The 21,227-nt window shown below is 41.9% G+C and overlaps 1 protein-coding gene across 1 annotated transcript in view; it reads left to right on the top strand.

Moving 5' to 3' along the window:
• TRPM3 (transient receptor potential cation channel subfamily M member 3) overlaps window positions 1-21,227 on the top strand; it is a 724,277-nt gene that overhangs the window by 664,499 nt on the left and 38,551 nt on the right. The window contains exon 23 of the mRNA XM_064490266.1: window positions 2,943-3,117. Coding sequence (XP_064346336.1) covers window positions 2,943-3,117 — 175 coding nt within the window. The remainder of the gene's footprint in view (window positions 1-2,942; window positions 3,118-21,227) is intronic.

Here is a 21,227-nt window from a genome sequence, read left to right as displayed (position 1 = left end):
GAGAGCCCCTGTGTAGTACTAAATAGCCAAGTCACTCACTCTGCCCTGTGACCTAGGGACTGTAGGCTGCTGACATACCTGGACATGATACTGATCAAGTATGATTCAAGTTGGTCTTCAGATCCAGGATCACTTAATGAAATTCCAACCCCTTTCCTTCACATTCCACTTCTCAGTGCTTCTCTCAGCCTTGTACTAAAGCTCACTTACGTAGAATAAAAACAACAGTAATAGCTATCATTTACTATATGCCAAATGCCATGTCAGACTTGTCCGTCATCATTACAAACCCATGAGATCAGTTTTAGAGTCTTCATTTAACAACTGAAGAAACTGAAACTGGGCCAGGAACAAAGGAGGGATTCAAACTGCTATCTGACTCCACAGCCCTACTACCTCTTTCCAATTCTAATAATAACACATTAACATTTCCTGATAACTACCCACATTGTGTTTCACACATTATCTCATTTAATCCTTACAAAAATAATATGCATTATTTCTGTTATTACTATCTCCAGTTTACAAATTTAAAAAAGACCAAACAATGTGCCCAAGATCACCTACCAGTTTTTACTAGCAGAGCCAAGATGAAAACTCAGGTATTCTGACATCTGAGAACACATGCTTAATCACTACAGTATGTACTCTCCTCTATAGAATAGAACCAAAGGATATTTCAAAGAATGAGACAGAATCAGCTCTCTTAATATCAAACCAATTGGATAGTTAAGCTTCAAAAACAGAAATTCTTGCAGTTCTCACTCATAATGTCCTGTTTCTGCACTTCACTCTAACATATTTCAGTATTTGTATGGAAGCTAAGACTTCTTTGAAATAGATGAAATTGAGTGTTTGGGAACAATGTTTCTTCTCTTTGATTGTTTTGACCCTTTGAGTAGACGTCACATTCAAGCTGAAGGAAAACAGTCCTGAGAAATTAGATTAGCGCAGCTGCTGTATTTACTGGCTGGGTTTTCTTGGGTCAAACCAGTTCCTAAATCTCAGGAGTACACGCCTTCCTCCCCCCACCCACCTTTTAATCAGTCTAAACAAACGTAACATGAAGAACCCATTCGTGCTTTTTTCATTAATAGAACTTTTTGTAAATAGATGATGAAAGAATTTTACAAGAGAGGGAGGATGAGAAACTGACCCATGTTTCCTATAAAACTGTTCCCACACATCTGGCTTGCTCACTTTTAAAAGAGTTCTGAGGCCACTAAATTGTGAAAAGAATAACTAATTAACTAGCATATACCTTTAAGGACAGTGAACAAATATGAATATCAAATTTTGAGAGATTTTTATTCTGTTTCAAAGGCAGATAATACTTGAGAGAGAGATCTTTTGAAGTTGCCTCTAAAGTTGATTAATTGACCTAAAATATATTAAGCCCCCAGGGCCGTAAAGGCAAGCAGGAAGGCTGTAATATTTTAATCCCAATAACTGGCACCATGGAATATATTCTTGCAAAATAAAATTTTAAAACTAATTTAAAGCCTTCATTACCATTGATAAAATTATGATGGGTCTTTCTTTGTGGATGGACATTCCTTCAGGAAATTTGATGTCCAAGAGAAGGTGATCTTTTGTATTAGATGATTAGATGCAATGGATAGAAACCAGTCCCCAGCTAGCTTAAATCCAGGACGGGTATGTTGATTTACAGCAGGGCATGATGAAACTGAACTTAAAAGCTACTGTAGCCAAGCCCTCAACTACCATCATGACATGCTCTCTTCTCTCTGGACTATCTGCTTCGTTCACTCTGATCAGTTTCACTAGTGGGATACTCAGTCTCAGATACTCTGGATTCACCTCATTACAGAGAGAGAAAGGGAGCTTCTCTCTCTCAGCTTCAGTTGAGAAAAAAACCAAAGTAAGGATTCTAATTGGCCTGCCTTGTCACATGCCTACCTCCTGTCACTGTTGCTAGAGGGTAAGGTACCATGACTAACCCAGCCTGGAAAAGACACCTACCTTTGTGGCCAAAATGGGTGGGAACTATGTCTAAAAGAAGGAGGCAATGGTTTCTGGCCAGGGAAATAATAGTTATTACATCCTCATCTGTTTTCAGTGATAAAAGGAAAGTAACTTGGCATATGAGAAACAGATCCCAGAAAACATGCATCATGGAAACAAGCAAAAAAGAAATAAATAATAAAGAGGAACAGGAAATAACATTGTACTTGCATGGAGTCAAGAGAATTTTGTAAACATGTCAGGATGAAAATCCAGCATTTCAACAGTAATCACAGGAATGGTTCATTAGGCTACCTGATTCAAATGCCTACACAAACATCCCCCACAACTCATAGGATGTACTGCCCAAGAAAGTGCAGAAAGTGGTTCTCTGAGAGCCTGGTTTGTGGTAGAATACCATACAATGAGGCAAGAGTAAGATGGTATAAGATGGATATTTGGGTTGTCCTAGCTTTGTTTACAAATGATTATTTCCTTGTGCTTTTCTGCTCTCCATTAGCATTTCACAATTAAGGGAATTTACAGCATTGCATAGTTCTTGAAATAGTTCAAATATCCCAGTTCCAATTTTGTTAAGAAGAAAGAGACCCAAGGAGGACTTTCGCTTTTCGCAGGAGCAGAGAAAAAGTTAGTACTGCATTCATACAGAGACTCGACCTTCTGTGTTATATGACTCCCATGCCTCATCTTGACTTGGTCCCACAGAAAACAATTGGAAATGAAGGGGTTCCATTATGCATGTGCATGATTTTTGAGTTACTGATAAGATTCTGCAGACACTTCCTTCAGCAGACCAAGTGTTCTCTTACCTGAACACAGCTCATAATCTCAACATCCCTTATTAGTGGTCTTGAAAGTGAACCTCCTTCAGAGGTTTCCATCAATGTCAGCGTCTTAGAAACACTCAGTCATTCTGGTTTTCTTTTGTTTCTTCCTCTGCTTCCCCACCCTTCCAGATGATAGACATGATGTACTTTGTCATCATTATGCTGGTGGTGCTGATGAGTTTTGGGGTCGCCAGGCAAGCCATTCTCTTTCCCAATGAGGAGCCATCATGGAAATTGGCCAAGAACATCTTCTACATGCCCTATTGGATGATTTATGGGGAGGTGTTTGCGGACCAGATAGACCGTAAGCAAGTTTATGATTCTCATACACCAAAGTCAGGTATTTAACTTCAATTGAGTCATGTCTTTTCCAATTTCATTTGTTTGTTCTCAATAAATGGCTCAAGATAGAGGACTGATTCCTAGCTTGCTATCTTGGAGGAGAAAAACCAATTACAAAAGGTGAATGTACAGTTTTAGCAAAATAGTCCACAGGTGTTTATCCGGGTATGTCCTTTCTGTGACATCCTGTACGCCAAATTTGATCAAGAAATCAGCCATTTAGAAAGATATAAATTCTTTGGGGGTTCAAAATCCTAGGTCCATGTGTTGAATATTTCAGTATTAGGAATATATTATGTCACTACTTCCCACCCCTACCCCAGCCCCCAGCCTTTAACAAATAAATTCCTTGGGTTTGACTTCAGAACAAATAAACAATTCTCAGTTTTGCCATCAGAATTCAGGAGTGAGGGCAAACATCTGCATGGTGTTTTCCTTGCACTGGAAACTATTCTCCAGCTCTTTTTCCCACTGTCTTAAATTATGTGCTATTGAGACGCAAAAGAAGCTAGTGTTTGTTGCCTGGAAGTATGGAAAATGCCTTAGGTTATAAACTGAGTTGCTGTAAAGCCAGAAAAGAAATAGTGTCTATATCATGAAGTGATTCAGCGTGAGGAGCGAGTGCCAGCAGGCCCCCAATGTTTCATGCCCTAATGGATGCTGATTCTCTATAATAAACACCCCTCTTGTGTAGAGTTTGAAGATAGTTGTATCCTAGGAGTCTGTTCCAGCATTTTATTTGGACCAAATGTCAGGGCACCCCAGGCATTGGGAAATTATTTGGGAAGAAAACATCAGGAAAGAAATCTCTGTCAGTGTGGAGGAGTTGAATCCCAGGAGCAACGATTTCTCATTTTCCCTGAGGAGTTTAGCTCTAGAAATAACATCCTTCCAACATTGTTGAATTAACATTTTTCTAACACTTTTTGCTGACAGGCCAGTCATCTGAGCCCTGGACTGTGGAGATGGATTAGGGTTATATAACCAGGTAGTATAGCTTATTAAGAGCAGGAGCAAAGACTAGTCAGCATCCGCCCCAACCCCTGCCAGTCCCAGGTAGGACTGAGATCAGGAAAATGACAAAGCACCAAAAAGTGTGAGTCCCCCAGGCCTGTGAAAAGCATGTGCACACTGGCCATGGAACACACTGGCATGTCTTTTTCCCTTCCCTGATGAATTTTGAGCCAATACTCTTTCCTTCTCAAAATGAGTTATCTATTTTTTGGAACACGTAATTGGAACAAATACTCATTTCATAAGACTCAGCCAACTCACTCAGCAAGAATTCTAACTCCATCTCCCAGTTGTAATGTCTCTGGTTGACAATGTGCAGCTTTCACCAAGACAGGTTTTCAAGGACTGGGAAAAACTGTTGAATTCCTTCTTTCAAATGGTCCCTAAGGGCAAAACAACACTTTAAAAAGCCCACCTGTGATCATTCCCTTCAGAGATTAAATTTTTTTTTAAAAATTTAATTATTTTTCCCGAAGAAATTGCTTTTCCATTTGCATTGTTTTACCTTTTCTAGTTTTCCTTTCTTCCCCCAAATGAGATTAAGCCCCCATGGTGTCTTGACAATGGGATATTTTAGGATGGGAGAAGGAGAGAGGTGTAGGTGTGTTTATGAATGGCATCCTGTCTGTCCCTCTACAAGTGGCCATTTATTGATGTTGTACTATGAACCCAGCCTAGTGCAACAGACACCACCATCTGGCTGAATAAGAGGATCTATTATTGTTATTTTGAAAGAAGGGCTGATTGTAGTTTAGAACTTGAAAAATCCCCGGGGATGAAAGAGTGATGTTTTGTGTGAGTGAAGTATGAAAATAGATTTTTGACATTGTTAATTAGATTTTTGGTGTTCTACATGTGTAAGGATAAATTTCTACCCCATATCCCAATATGAACCAACCCAGCCTTGGATGGATGCAACCTTCATGTCGCCCTTCCCCCAAACACTTACCTTCCTTTTTGACATTCTGAAATTGGCTGCAATGGTAGCCACTGTTCTAAGCTAAATCAGCCAGTTTTCTGTCTCGAGTGCTAAAGAGTATTTGTCCTTTCTCAAATGGGTCTAGAAGGCTGCCCCCAAATCTGTCATTACATGTGGCCAAAGTCATTGAACATCCCTGTCCTTTAAATGACTCTATTTTCATGTCATGGTATCAGGTGAGCCCAAGAGGAACTGGGTGACACCCCCTCTCCCCCAACCAATCACTCAGAACTGCCCGGGAGACCCAAGTACCAAGCTATTTGAGAAAGGTACAAATCATTTATGCTGCCCTACGGTGTCTTGCCTCTTTTCTGTGCCGTGTCCAGGTTGGTTTGTGAAGCATGTGTTCAGGCTGAATTGGATCTCATATCCACCTGGACCCACAGCCCTGCCCGGGGTCTACCAGCCCCATCCTGTGGGTGTGCCCTGTGTGGGCCTCTCCCAGTGCTGCTCATTCTCACACACCTCAGAGCGGCTCATTTCTAACGTAATGCACGTGCTCCATATCTAATTCTTTGTTTTCAATTGCAAAATTGCTGAACCCCTTTCATGTTTGCAGAAATATTCTTTCTTAATTTGGATGAACGTATACATGGCTATATAATGGGGCCCATGGGGTGGGTTATTAACATCTCACACCTCAGAAGGGAGGACAGCTTTAATGCCCTCACTTCTGGGAGGCAAAGTTACCCAACTACGTATTTTTCATATACGTTCCACTTTTTCCTTATAGTTTATCCTAAACCCAAGACTATCAATAAGGCCAAAAAAGCTAGAATGAGACTTATATGGTTTCTTTCCAAATGTGCTTAAACACTAAAAGCAAGAGGGAAAAAAGAAAAAAGAATGTAAAGTCACAAAGTGACTTAGGTACTTCACCTCTAAACCAGGTTGGATTAACGCAAACAATAGTCGAGCCTTAATCTCAATTATCTGTAGAGGCTAAAACGTTTGCTTTGGTTTCAGAAGTGAGTTCAACAACGTGTTTGGAAACAGCAGGTAATGAAATTCAGGAAGGGACAGTGATGATCTGCTCTGTCTAGACATTTTGATTAACACTCTGATTAACTGATGGAAATTGAACTTGCTGTTGTTGTCTGACTGGTGGGTTTCTGCCTTTTGTTTTTTTCAAATAACCCAAAATCATCTCAGGTTTTTATGTTTATATACTAGCTCTCTAAGACCCAATCTGTGGGCTACCATGAGGGTAGTTGGGCTCTGGGTTGCTTAAAGCATTGCTACCGAATGTTCACATCCTTTTGGGCATCTCATTAAGGTGAACCATGTTGTGTGGCTTCTGAGAGCTGGTCAGGATCCCACTGGAGCCGGGGGGAAAAGGCCACCTAAGGAAAGAGGAGCAGCAGAATAAATTTCCAGCATATTCATGCCAAGGCCTGGGAAAAGCTAAAATTAGATGGATTCTCTCCAGCTGAAAAATCTGGTTTTATGTTTTGGTGTGTGAGGTACACCAAAGGTTGGAAGTACGCCTTTGTTGGCAGAAAAAAAATGGGATGTCTCTGGCTTCTTTGAGTCTCTGGATGAATGAGACTTCCCTTTATTTATGGGCATCCTTGTGTTGCATGCCGTATATACAGATTCCCCAGGCTGTACCAGGGCAGGGGAAAGATGAGTCATGCTCTTGAATGCATTAAATCACCATCTAAATTCAGTCCTTCTTTCTGTCTCTCTGAGCATTTTCACAAGTTTGTTTAGTGACATGAAAGCAGGATGTCCAAAACTTACTTTCTAGCATGACAACTTATTTGGCCATTTCTACTCACCTTAAATTAGTTATCCAGTCTACTTAATGCATGGGTCACATTTTTTTTTCCTCTTGTTGCCTGGAGCCCTTCCATCTGAAATTAATAGGTTATCTGGAGTAAGTGGTTTTTGTTGTCATTGTCTGGTTTATTTTTGCTCATTTACTTAGTACTAAAGTTTTGCTGTTTAAAAAAAAAATGTCCTGTTCTTTTGTACGCATCTTGTCTCTTTGATTTTGATTGGATTTAAAGTGTTGTTTTTGTCAGGAAACGAGGTGCATGCATGTGTGTGTAAAACTGAAACACTTTTCTATATAACTTTTCTGTCTCAAATGATTTGTTGCTCACTTCAGGTGTAGAAATTAGGATAGTTTAAGGCCAGTCTCTAAAACACGCCTGCTATGGTGAAGCTTAGAACAGTAAGAACAGAGAAGATGGCTGTTGTGCATTTCAATCCTTCGACTCCCGTTCTGGAAACTCAGGGCTCTACATCTGTTTGGTATTCAGGACCGACCTTCTCTAATGAATTCAGAGCACACTAATGCCTAACAGCTATAGAGCGGGGAGTGCTGCCTGACCAAAGAAAGTATTTTGGAAAAGAAAAACTTGAGCCAGTGCCAACTTTTGGGAAAGGGGGGAATTGTTTTGCTGGGCTTTGTTTTCACAGATTGCTAAGGAAGCATGTCAGTGTGAGGCCCCACCCCAATTTTCTGTCCCTGAAAGTCAGATTACACTCTAGAGAATACCCACCCGCCTTGTTCACTGGTACAGACTGAGACTTACCAGTCTTACAAATAGCAGAGCTACCCATCTACAAGCCTTTGTGATGATTCAGTACACTATTGTGACCAACATTTGTTCCACTGTCATCGTACTCGTTTTAGCCTTTGCTCACAGGTTAGGCTCCATTTTTAATTAGTTCATTCTTCATTCATCAAATATTTATTTTGTTTCTACTATGAGTTGGACATTAAGGTACAGAAATGCACATGACAGAGACATTGTCTTCAAGGACTTTACAGTCCAGGAGAGGCAAACTGACATGGACAATATATCTATATCTACATATAGGTATACATGGAGATGGAGCCCCAGAAAGAAAGTAGTCATTTCTTCCTGGGGTGAGAGTAGGGGGACACAGAAGATGGAGAATGGTAAGGCTGAGCTGGGCCCTGAAATATAAGTAGCTATTTGCTAGGCAGATGGGAACAGGGGGGTGTGAAGGAAGAGAATTGCATTCCAAACTGAGACTTAGCATGGAAAGTTCCAGGCACGGCAGGTAGTTTAATATGGCTGACTGCAGGGTGATGAGAGTGAGAGTCAGGAGGCAGGAAGCAGGACAGACGGGTCTGAAGAGAGACACAGGAGGACAGATCTTAGAGGAGTCACACTGCGTGCTCAGGGTAGTACTGTGATCTGGTAGTTGGAGCTATTAAGCAGAATGTAAACGGTCCATAAAAGGGTTAGAGATGGGAGGTGAGAGGACCTTAGCTAAAGCAGTAGCAATTGGGATGGAGAAGATAGGCAGCAGGAGACTCTAGGAAGGTAAATCAGAAGGACTAGACCGATGTCAGATGGTGCAGAAGGTGGTAGTGCAGGAAGTGGATGAGGCTTTAACATGGAGGAGTTGAAGTTCCAAGATTTCTGGCTCAGTCTAAAAGGTGCTGTCATTTAGTGTGATAGAGACCCTGGTAGGAGGAACTATGGGGGGAAGGGGACTTACTCAGTTGGAATTTGAAGTTTCCATGGGAATTCCAGAAAAATTATGAAAAAGACTCTTTTATATATAGCATTCTGGATCTAAGTAGAAAGAGCTGGACTGGAAATACAGATTTGGGGATCAAGAATATAAACATCAGTCAAAGCCATGGGAGTGGGTGAGCTCTCCAGGGAGCACAAGTAGAGAGAGAGGAGAAGGCCAGAGCAGAACACTGAGAATGGAGGTGTCAATAGTATCAAAGAGAAACTCCAACTAGGTGAATATTTAAAAGAGTCCATTTAATTAGACCTTTAGGAAGTCACTGATGACTTTCTCCAGAGAATTTTCATTTCAGTGGGGAGTGCAAAAATCAATTACAGTGACTTAAGAGTAAATGAGCAGCAAGGCAAAGCATTTACTAGGGGAAAAGGAGAGGAGTGTTATATGTGTGTGGCAGGTGTCAACGAATTGAGTCTTTGAAAAAAGGAGTAACGTTTTGTAATCACCCCTCAGGAAAGTCACTGACTCACTACATATCAAAGAATTGCTTAAGGCCACCTCTTTGCATAGTTAGGTTGTCAGTTTTCTCAGCTGAGACTCAGCAGCCCAGATCAGGAAAAACAAACAGTTGGGTTAATTCAAGCCTGAAGCTTTGCTATGCCATTTCGGCAGAAAGAAAGGGGACTAGGGATTTGGAAGATGCTTGCAAGGATTCTTAAAATTATGCAATATGAATTCTAAGATGGAAGGTGAAGAAAATAAAGGTATAATGTTGATTACTACCTCAGAGGGGAAAGAATAGTCAAGGGCCTAGAATTCTAGCCTGAGCACCAAGTGCATTGAGAACCAAGGATCCTGAGAGTGGTGATGATGAGATTTTGTGGTCAGAGAATGGTAAATTGGCATTCAGAAATGAGGTGGAACAATTTAGGGTAATAAGTCCAGGGATGGCTGTAAGAATGAGTTCTGGGAGATGCTGGAACTGAGGTCAAGCATCATGAAGCTAGGTTCTTCTCTGTTTGTCAGTACAGATACTGAAGTGTCCATACTAATGACAAGAGAGGGAGCGGACAGGAAGACTTTGATCAGGGTGACCTGAAACTCAAAGGAGAAAGGACTTTTTGCACAAGAGTGAAAAGCAGTGGTTGAAAAGATGCGGAGTATCAAGAAGAATGTAGATGTTACTTACGGGAACCACAGTGGTGGATGAACAAGAATGACAGTTTCTACCCTAGAAGGTTATAGGAAGGAGGTGTCTTCCTGCAAAATGGGTTTTAGCTAAAGCAAGAAAATGGGACATTGTGCTTACAAGTGTAAGAAAGCAGAGAAGTTTGTGTTCAGTGTTGAGGGTATTCTAGAAGGCTCTGGGGAAAGGGAGAAATTATGGGAAAATTAAGTGGGCAGAAAGCCCAACATCATGTGAGGACAGTAGCATAAGGCAGCATAGTTCACCAGAGGAGTTGTCATTGCACAAATAGAGGATAATAGGTAAGAAAAGAATTGTGGAAATAACTTTTCCAGAGTTTCGAGGCAGCTGGAGACCAGAGCCCTAGTAGTAGCATAGAAGGCCAGATGAGGCTCACAATCTCTAGGTCTCACAGACAGACAGAGTAGTCATTGCTCAAGTTTCCCAGACTGTACTGGGGACAGATTGCTTCAGTGCCTGAGAAGTGGGTATGGCTCCCAGACCACAAATGCAAATCCTACCAGAAAATCAACTTTATTTTTTATTTTAATTCCACTTATATCTATTTTAAACACCCCACCCCTGCCAGTGCTGGGGGGAAATCACGACCTCAGGCTCACCCCTCTTTACGTTCCCTGAGGTGGATTAATGTTAGGGATGGGAGCAGGCTATAGTTTTGAGTCATCTGTCTGCACATTTTGCTGCTAATATGTCCATTATCCCCATCAATGTGATCCTACAAGTCTAGTTGACTAATGGAGGGTCTCCCCACAGTGTCAAATCCCAGACACTTTCTCCCTCTGGGGCCCTGCTACCCCTAAAAGAACTGCCAGGAAAACCATGCAGTCTGAGCCTACAGAGCACATGGAAGCTGGCGTTCACTCTTAAACACCCTCACGCGTGTGCACAGACACAGATTTCTCTCCTCTCCCCTCCAGTCTTGTTCCTGCCAACACACTTTCATCTGTTCCCCAAATTCTGCTTTCTATTGCCCCTTCTACAAATGCTTGGAAGTCCTGAGAGCTTGTACATTTGGGCCACACAAGCAGCCAGAAACTCAAAGGCTGTTCCTGGGTTCTGCCTTGCAACTCCTCCTTCCCTGATAGAGCAATACCTGCTGGAAAGACAAGCAGGAAAAATGAGTATTTCAAAGTGCTATCCTGCCACACTGATTTAACCATCTTGTAAGTAAAAACAGGGTGCCCCAAATAAAAATAAACTTATTGGCACCAGGCATGATAGATGTAAACTCTATGAAAGAATCATGATCTGTGTCATAATAAATCATCTCACAGTATTGCTACAGGGATTTCTTGAACTCTCAGAATGGTGGTAGGTCTGCCAAATTCTTATAGAATAGCCCTGTCCAATAGATTCTTCTGTGATGATGGAACTGATCTAGATCTGTACTGTCCAATACCATAGCTTCTGGTCACATGTGACTAGTGAGCCTTTGCGATATGGCCAGTGTCAATGAGAATGTGAATTTTTAATTTCATTAATTTTAATTAAGTTTTAATTTAAATAGCTGCATGTTGCTAATGGTTACCCTATTGGACAACTCATTTCTGGAAAATAAATTCCTTTAGAATGCCAGCTCTGTGAGGGCAGGGAACACATGTGCCTTGTTCCCTGCTGTAACTTCAGCATCTCAAACTGTGTCTGGCACATAGTAGGTACTCAGAAAATAGTTGGTGTGTGAAATAAGTCTTTTGAAGTAAGGAATGAAAAGAGAGTAGGGTTGTTACCTGCTTTACACGTTCAAAAAAAAAAAAGATTTCAATGACTACATGTAAAGGAATTTGAAAGATTTCAATACAGAGGGTGAAAAATGTTCAGTTTGTTATAGAGGAATTTAAAAATTGGATTAAGTTGAATGTAGTGATGATCATGGATTCATTCTTCACACACACAGAGAAAAGTGAACTCCAGTAGGATCCCAGAGTTGATAATTTCCTGTAATTTAGCTGAATCTGTATTCAAGAAGAGAATTACAACCAGGTTCAAGAAATATTTATTGAACAAGTCATCATTCTAGACTATGTACCTCTAGAGATTAAATGTTGGACAGCTATAAGGAAGAGAGGGAGAGGAGGGAGGGAGGGAAGGTAGACCCATGTTGTTGAAGGCAGCTGAGGAAGGAAGAGAGAGTTGGGTGAGCCCAGCACTGGGACTGGAGGAGACCCAAGCAGAGAGCCCTGCTGGCTCCACGCTGTGCCACACAGGAGGTGATTGCCATGCATCCTGTAAGTGCTGGCCTTTCCACAGGCACAGTGTTCTGACCAAATGCAATGAGGCAGATGGCTGATTTCCACTCAAAGCAGAGCAGAGTACATCCCTTCTGATAACATGGCAAGATTTTAACTGATCTGTATTAACAGCAACCAAAAAAATAGACTCATCTCCACCCAGGTTAACTGTTAATAGACAATTCCAGCAAGATTCACGTTATTCATTTTTTTCTCAGATATGACAGAGTCCAAATAAGCCTGCAGCCTCAATAGGGATGGGGGAGTTAGGTGCTCGAGATCTTTTACAAGAGACTATCCGGTGGAGCAAACAGTTTCCTGCTGCCAAATTTCAAACCATGTCTGGCAGGTGATGTTTGAATTGCTTGGCATTCAGCCAGATATTTGGTATCTCTAATATCAGGCCTGAGGTTCAAGATGAGAGCATGCTCAGCAGAAGATCCCAGTAATTTCAGGTCAGAGGTAGAATTTTGAGTCCTCGTCGCAGTGATATACTCAGCTTAAGAAGATGGCTTCCACTGATGAGTTAAAAATAGAGGGGGCTATTTCTCCACCTGGGTTATATTTACACAGGTTTTCATTTTACACTGGACATAAATGTTTTATGGGCTCTTCTGTATATATGATATGTCTCACAATGTAATACGACAAGAAAAAAAGTAGATATTCTGCTGTCACATTTTCCAGATTCTAGTTTGAATGGGTCCATCTATTCAGTCTGCCAGGCACTTTGCTAGGAGCTGGGGATTAAAAAGACATATGTTAACTTCCTTGGCTTTGAAAAAAAGTTTAATGGAAATGATTGACAAGTAAACATATCATTGCAAATCCATATGATATGTATTTCCATAGAGGGGATGTGTAAGGACTTAATTCAAAGGAAAGAACACACTTTTATTCAGGGATAGGTGGTGAGAAATTCTCCTGGAGGTAAAAGTTAAGATGGATCATAAAGGATATTAAGAGTTTCCCATACAGATCACAAGAGGGCATTCTAGACAGAGGGACCATCATGCACAAAGCTAGAGAGAGGTGACAAGCAGTGCCAGGTGTCAGCTTGTGGAGACAGCAGAGATGTGAGACTTCCTCCCTGGACCGGCCAATTTGGGGTGAGTCCCCCCTGTAAAGTGTTCCTGAACCCCCTTTACCTCCCCTGGGTTAACACATGGTATCATACTGTGTTTCCTACGTGTATCCCCCACTGGACTATACATGCATTTTAGGAAGGTGAAGGCCAGGTCTGTGTCCGTCTTGTCCATCATATTCGTGTGAATGAATGAAAACGAGATTAGAAAGGTAGATAGTAAAGGCTTTGTATGCCAGACTGAGGAATTAAGATCTTTTCTTATGGGAAATGAACAGCTCACCTTGTGTGGAACCCCTTTCTAAGTTAAGGCTCTAGTTTATGAAATTCGCAGGTGGTAATTGCCAGGTGGGGATATTGTAGCTGGAAAACATACAACCATGGTGCTCATTTCAGGGAAACTAGGTAAGTCATAGATACGTCCTCTGTTCCAAAATGTCTTCTAAAAGAGAAGTAGCAGGCTTCCAAGAGTCACAACATTCCCTGCATAGGTTGAACCTACTGACTCTTCTCCCCTTAGTGTGAAATATTTGAATCTTTAATCTTAACCCCTTCCCCCAAAATAGCTGAGATCAGCATTCAGGGAAGGAAAAAGAAATGGGGGCAGGTATCGAAGCAGATGGCTGCAGTGGGTGAGGCAGACTTTGAGCAGCCAGAGGGCATCATGAGGCAACTGCGTGCCCGGAAGGCAGGGGAAGTGAGACGCGTGTGGGGAAGTTCAGAGAGGTGGTGGCAAAACAGCTATGCCTACATTGCAGTTCTGCCAAGGGCCCTGGCAGATGCCCAGCTTGCCTCCAAAAACCATCTTCTATGCTGTCTGCAGTAAATTGCTGATGCCTGAATATAGATATCAGGATTACTTGAAGTTCTAAAAACCTCAGTGTCCCCCAGTTCGGCCTGCAAGTGCTAGAGTTCCCAACCCCAGCTTCTCCAGTTCAGCCAGGTTTCCCCTCCTCTCCACCTCACCCCTCCCTGCTAGGAGACTAGCAGGTGCCAAAGAGAGGAAGGAACAGAGGAGAGCAGTTAAGGGCATTCAGGTACACCCCTCTCTTACCTTTCCCTTAAGGTCATCCTTTGTTTATCTTCAGGACCATTAAAAATATATTTCAAAAAAATCTATTTCCAGGAAACTCAAAGGTCTAAAACCCCCCAGGACAGCCAGCAAGAGCTGGAATACCCTCAAAGATGAGTTTTCTTGAATCTCCCACAGTTAGGTCTGTCTCACTGGTTCTCAACCAGGGGCAGTTTTGTGCCACCCTCCACCCCCAGGGGACATTTGGCACTGCTTAGAAATATTTTTGTTTGTTACAGCTTGAAAGATGCCACTGGCATCTAGTGGTAGAGGCCAGGGATGCTACCACACGTCCTATGCACAGGACAACCCCCCAAGCAAAGAATTGTCCAGCCCAAAATGTGAGTAGTGCTGAGGCTGAGAAAACCTGGTCTATTAGAATCCAAAATTCAACATCTTATGTTGCTTCTCAAAGAAAAATGGCACAAGGTAGTTGCCATCAACATCTGCAAAGTCCTAAGGGACAGATCTGAAAAGATCCTAAATCCTCACAGTCTGAAGCCAGGAACAAGGTGTTCCAGGCCCCTATCCGCCATCCCTGACAGAATTTCACATCTTTCTCTGCTCTGCTCACTCATCTGACCTTCTGACCAAAGACCAAGTTAGGACATCATGCAATTATCGTGTCAGAATGGTCAACGTGACAAGCCACTTTTGGCAAACACCAATAGGTCCCATCTCCTGCTCTCAGGCACCAGTTTTGAATAGAATAAATCTAGATACCATTGCAATAAAAAAATGAGGAGAACCCAGAAGCCTTAACTTACCTTTCAGAATTCATCAAAGATTTGGCTAATCCAGGTAAAGTCTAGCAAACTTCAACTCTTCCCTTCCCAAGTTTGTATCTGAGAGATGACAGTGATTTTTTTTAAATAGGAAAGCATCATCCTGTGTTGCCAGAGAAAGTGGCTTGAGCGACCTTAGAGGTCCCGTGGAATTGTCCAGGTCAGTCAGTCCAGCTCGTCATCTGGGATGAATCAGGAAGGAGAACCACACTCCCCGTGATCAGACTCCATAGTCCTAGTTACTGACCAACTTAATACCACTGGGCCAAATTCAAAACCATTTTGAAACATTTGCTAGAGCCAGGGGCTCTCCTGAGTAGACCACAGGATCCAGCTTTACAAAAATCACAGTCCTTGAAGCAAAGGAATGGAGTCTGTGGCGTACCCTTTTTAATATTCTGAACAAGGGCTTTAGAAGCAAAATGCTCCTGTGAACTGAATGGTTACAGAACTGTTCCAGGAAAGCCAGTTGCTGACAAGTACTTCAAAGTTGCTGGTGCCACCTGAGGAACATTGTGTTCAACCACCAGAGGCACCGTCTATGGCGCATGCGGCTCTATTATATAGCCAGTAATTGAATGTACAGGGTGGGGGACACTGCCATCAAGCAGGTCGTGCACTAAAAGACTAGATTCTTTTCAGTGAATTCAAGATGATATGCCCTTTCAGAAGTCTACATAAAATAACCAAGTGTTGAAAATGTCACTGCTTTTTGAAAAATGTACGGCAGTTGCACTTAAGCAGATTGTACTAAATATAAGGATTCCTGAGTTCTTTATTAACTGTCAGGTGTGCTACAGAGGCTGTGTCATGAGTTTCATGGGTTTCTTCTGATGTTTCTAGGTGAAGGGAAGTCAATTAACATTTGCTGAGATACTATTACAGTGGCTGGCCCCAGACCAGACACAGGTTATACTGCACCCCGCTTAATACTGATGTACTGTCAGTGGACATAAAGAGCAGAGATTAAATAACTTCTTTACCCCACACAGCCAGGGTGGCAGAGGCAGAATTGGAACCCAGGCCTATCTAGCCCTGAAGTTGGTGCTCTTATTTCGCCATTATAACAGAAGGCTGCTTCCATCTGATTCCACAGACCTCCTTTCTACCTTACACTTCACTGCAGTGACTGGACCACAGTCATGCATTTCGTTGCTTAGTGACTACTTGTCAAGTGCCCTGCTTGGCACCAGAGAGAAACTGGTACATGAGAGAGGCCTCATCTTTTCCATAATTGGGAGATACAGCCTGCTCGGGGCAGGAGGGAGATAGACAATTCGTAAATAAATAAAAGAGAGAGTTTGGGGTAGTAATAGATTCCATTGAGAGAAAAAATCCAAATAGTAGGCTAGGGAGTCATTGGGGTGAGGAGTGGGGGTACAGTTTTACATTAGGGGATCAGGGAAAGACCTTGGAGAGAGATTGTATTGAAAATATGAATAATGAAAACAGGTGTGGCAAGAACTGGGGAAAGAACATTCCAGAGGGAACAGCGAGGACAAAAGCCATGTGGTAGGAAGGCTTTAGATGTGTTTTAACTAGGATCAGAAAGAATGCCAGTGTGACTGAAGTTTAAGATCTAATGCAACTCAAGTTGGGGCTGGGGATAGCTCAGTGGTAGAGCGCATGCTTAGCATTCTTGAGGTCCTGAGTTCAATTCCCAGCACCTCTATTAAAAACAAATAAAATAAAGCAGCTCAAGTTGGTGTAACATGTCGTGGTGGAATTCCTGGATTCAAATGTGTGACTTAGTTCTAAGTTAGGGACTGGATTTAAGAACAGATCAGCAACTCTAATCATTCAGGAAACAGCACACCACTGTATGCTGATAGTCAGGAGGGTAGGGAATCTTCCAGAAGGCAGGGTCCTCCAGAATCAGGAAGGGAGCTACCTCTACTTTTGGAGCCATCCTGTGGCCTCACTGACAGGTTCCTATGGCACTGGGATGGTGATAATTTGGATACTCTCAGAAATACCCATGATGGGTGAATTAGACACCCACAAGAAAAACACAGTGTACCTACAAAGAGGAGACTTACCTGTCTCTCTGAGTATGTCAGAATAGCATCCACCATCAAAGCCGTGAACATCCCACCAATGGAAACAAGAATGTAGCATTTGTAAGTGAGAGCTGATGGGTCAGAAAATTACAAATTGAGAAGAGACAGCTAAAATGTATTAGCCCCAAGATACCAGCAACATGCACTGGATATAACATACTCAGGGAAAAACAGATCTTACAGAAAACTTTGCTTTGAGGAGTGATCATTAGTCTCACCGCAGTTCACATTTACAGAGGGCCTGGTGTACATGTAGAACTCAGTTAAGCACAGTTTGAGTTAGTGTGGCAGGGACAGCCCTGGACAGAACCAGGAACCAGAAATTCGGAATCCCAGCTCTGTCACCTCTGATAACTGTGACCTTGAGCAAGTTAGTTAACCTCTCTGTGCTTAGGTATTCTTAACAAATTAAGGACAGTAGGAGGTCTGCCTTGGTGTGCTCTCCCCCACAGGAACTCTTAAGAGAAAGAGTAGTCCTTCCCCAATGAATATAATAAGCCCAAGAAATACAGGAGTTCATGCATATTTGTGTTTATGAAGAAGCAAAAATCTGCATCAATGTCATGGTATGATGTGTTCAAAGAAAAACATTAATAAGTAATAGCCCTGGTGATGTGCAGATGTGCCAAATTAATGAAAGTGATACCCAAAGGACTGAAAGTTTGGGAAAGAATGAAACAAAATTTGCACATTAAAAGGCACCGTACCAAGGACTATTCGGGGATTAGATGTTATTGGTAGTAAACAGGAAGGATGAAGTGGGGATGCTTGTAGGGTTGAGGCCCTTAAAGCCGAAGTTTGCAAAGCTATTGCTTGAGCCTCCTGTCCCTTCCAGCAGGGAAGCCAGCTCCAAATATGTACAGGAGCCTTGAGTCATCCAAACAGCAAGGTGCCTTCCAACCTCTATTCCGCTGTATTCTTTTAAAACCAAGCATATTGAAACAGTTAAGCCAAAACAAGCTGTTTCAAATAGCATGCCTCTCTCTACAGCAAAATAGAACCAAAGTTCTATTGCTACTGACCATCATGAAAAGCCATGATCTTGCTTGCCTTACTGTATCTGCCTTCTAGCCAACCTGAAAGTCATTCCAGGCAGCTAATGCAACTTTTCATCTATTCATGGATTCAGCAAATATTAGAACCTACTCTGTTTCAGACACTCCTGTGGGTGCTGAGAGCACAGTAATGAGTAAAACCTGTGAGCTCTTGCCTCCTGGGAGCTAACAACCTAGTGGGGGCATCAGATGTCAAACACAGAATCACAAAAATACTTAATCATAAGCTCTGATAAGTGTGTGTTCAAGAAATAGAAGTGCAATGAGAACATGGAACAAGGAGACTCAGGGAAAGGTTTTCTGAGGAAGTGACTTTTTGAGATAAGCTATGCAGAATAAGTAGGAGTTTGCCAGGGGCAACGAGAAAGAGATGAACCCAGGGAGGGGGAGTAGTCTGTGTCAAGGCCCTGAGGTAGGAAGGAGGTAACTCTTGCCAGTTAGTCCTGAGAGAAGACCAGCATGCAAGGGAAAAAAGAGTTTGAAAAAAGCTGAAGGGCAAATGAGGGTCAAGTGGTACAGGGCCTCCTAGGCTAATGTAACGATACGAATTTGCTCCTACATTTAGTGGGAAATCTATGTCGGGTTTGATGCAGGAATTGAGGTGTAATAATGATGGTGGTAGTCGTGGAGGGAGTGATATGTGTGTGTATGTGATGTGAACTGCATGATGTGATCAATCAACATCAAACCAGCGGTTACCATGGGTACTGTTGAGGGCTCAACAAGTACTAGATCATACAGATTAGGACCTGGTAAACATGAATTCCAGGCTCAGTTTTGCCCTCTTGTGCTGGCTATGTGGACCTGAACCCAGCTCCTAGCTGTGGATTGAAGAGATTGGACTTAAACTTGACCAGTGGTGGTTGTGACTGGGGCAACGTGGCCTCCACATTTGGGAAATCTTATCTTGAAAGTTGAGGAGTGTTTTTGTTTGCCCTCCCTGATTGAGGGGCATCACTGGCATCTAGTAGGTGGGATTCAGGGAGAGCCTGTGTCCTGCAATGCACAGAACACCCCCACAATCAAGCACTGTTCTCTGTCCCACTCAGCTTGCCAGTGTGCCAGCAGGCATTCATGTAGGTGAAAAACCTGGTTATGATTACTGGAGTCTAGCTCCATTTTATAAAGATACAATATTTTTGCATGGTTTTAATACGAAGTAAATTTTTCCAGGAATGAAACCACCATGAAAATTGATAGCAGTGGTATTTTGTTTGCTTTGGATCTTTCCCAGGGGTTGTTCACCCTTTTAGTAAATCAACTTGCCAGTGACAGTGCTGCCCACTATACTTGGGTCTTCTATCAGTCTGTGTTTGTGTCTGTCTCATCAGTGGAGTTCTTCACATAGGTGTAAGCATCTGACCCCTTCACCGTAGCTTGTGGAATAGTCAGACCTGAGCATTCACATATAGAAATATTTATTATTTTACTATAAATCACTTTCCTTTTATTTCCCCTTTATTTTAAAATTAGGACATTATATTGATTTTTCTGTGATTATGCATATGGGTAAATTGTACCATCTAGAAATTTTATTTCAGAACAGTAAAGGACACAGCAGAAAATATTTATTATGAATGCTGTTGGGCCTGCTAAGATTGAGAACAACTGAACAGGCATGTCCAGTGCTCCAAAATGCTGTGATTCTAGGAATTAGCTATTTACTATCTTTGGATAGTCTCTTGGTAACTTTAACATGTAGAAAATTCTATGTTAAAAGTGTATTTTGTTAACCCAGGGAAGTATCAAGTTTGACGTCATCAGTGAGAATTCATGTGGGTTTCATTTACCCTCAATGATGAGACAGACATTTGACCTTTGTGGTTTTCTTCCCCAAATTCCATAACCCTGGTCTATTTGTGAGGGGAAAAAATTAGACAGACTCAAATTAAGTAATATTCTACAAAATGCCTGACCAGTACTCCTCAAAACTGCCAAGATCGTGAAAAACAAGGAAGGCTGAGAAACTGTCACAAACCAGAGGAGACTAAGGAGACATGATGACCAGATGCAGTGAAGCATCCTAGATGGGATCCTCAAAGAGGAAAAGGACATTAGTGGAAAACTGATGAAATATTTAATCAAGTCTGGAGTTTAGTTAATAGTAATGAAGCAATGTAAATGTCTTCACTTCAGCAAATGTGCAATAGTTTTATAGGACTTCAGCATTAAGGAAGACTGAATTAAAGTAAATTCTGTGTACTATCTTTGCAACTTTTCTAAAAAAGAAACTTGAATAATTTTTTATTTAATCTCTTTTAAAAAAAATAGGAAGACATTAGAGGTCCCACATTTAAACATAAGTTAATTTCTCTAAAGATATAAAATAATCATCACATGAAAAGACACAATTAAAGCATGAGAAATGTCATGTTCTCCCTGGACCCTCACACTCCAGGATCAGTGCATGAAGAAGACAAGACAACATGGGAACCACTGTCAGCTAACGAAATATCTTGTCCTTAGTCAGGAAACAAACACCAAGAGACATCATAGAAATGGAGGAAATGGAGTGGGTGGGTCAATCAGATGAGTTCAGACCAAGCTTTGAAAGAGGAAAGGGGCATTGCAGGCAAGATAGAAAGACTGACTGACAGTGGCAAAAAGAGGGATTATAAGGCAGACTATTCTTGGGAAAAGTTTGTGTCAAGCAGTAATGAGATGTGAGGGTAATAAAAATAATAATAGCAAATATTTAAATAGCATTCTGTATAATAGGCATTGTCCCACGTGTTTTTTGAATGCTCACTCATCTACTCCCCATAACAATCCTGTGAGGTAGGATTATTGTCTCTATTTTAATGGGTGAGGAAACTGAGGCATGGAGAATATTACGTACGTATTAGGTTGCCATTTTTGTAGGTCAAAAATGATCTCAGAAAGTTCATATGGTTTGACCTAATAAGTAACTTGCCTAAGGTCCATGGCTATTTTGAGAGGCAGAGCTGGACTTTGAATCCTGACAGCTGGCTCAGGACTCTGAGCTGGGAGCCTCCAAGCCAGAGGGCCTCTTACAGACACGGCCAGCATTTATTGAATGCACACTGTGTACCTGACATTGTCTGAAGCTTTCCATATAGCAACAACTCCTTTATCTTTGCATCCACACTCTTGAGGTAGGTATGATCA

Source organism: Camelus dromedarius, chromosome 10 (genome assembly GCF_036321535.1).
Source record: "Camelus dromedarius isolate mCamDro1 chromosome 10, mCamDro1.pat, whole genome shotgun sequence".
Classification (NCBI taxonomy): domain Eukaryota; kingdom Metazoa; phylum Chordata; class Mammalia; order Artiodactyla; family Camelidae; genus Camelus; species Camelus dromedarius.
Note: the sequence above shows the minus strand (reverse complement) of the source record. Positions and strands in the feature narration are given on the sequence as shown.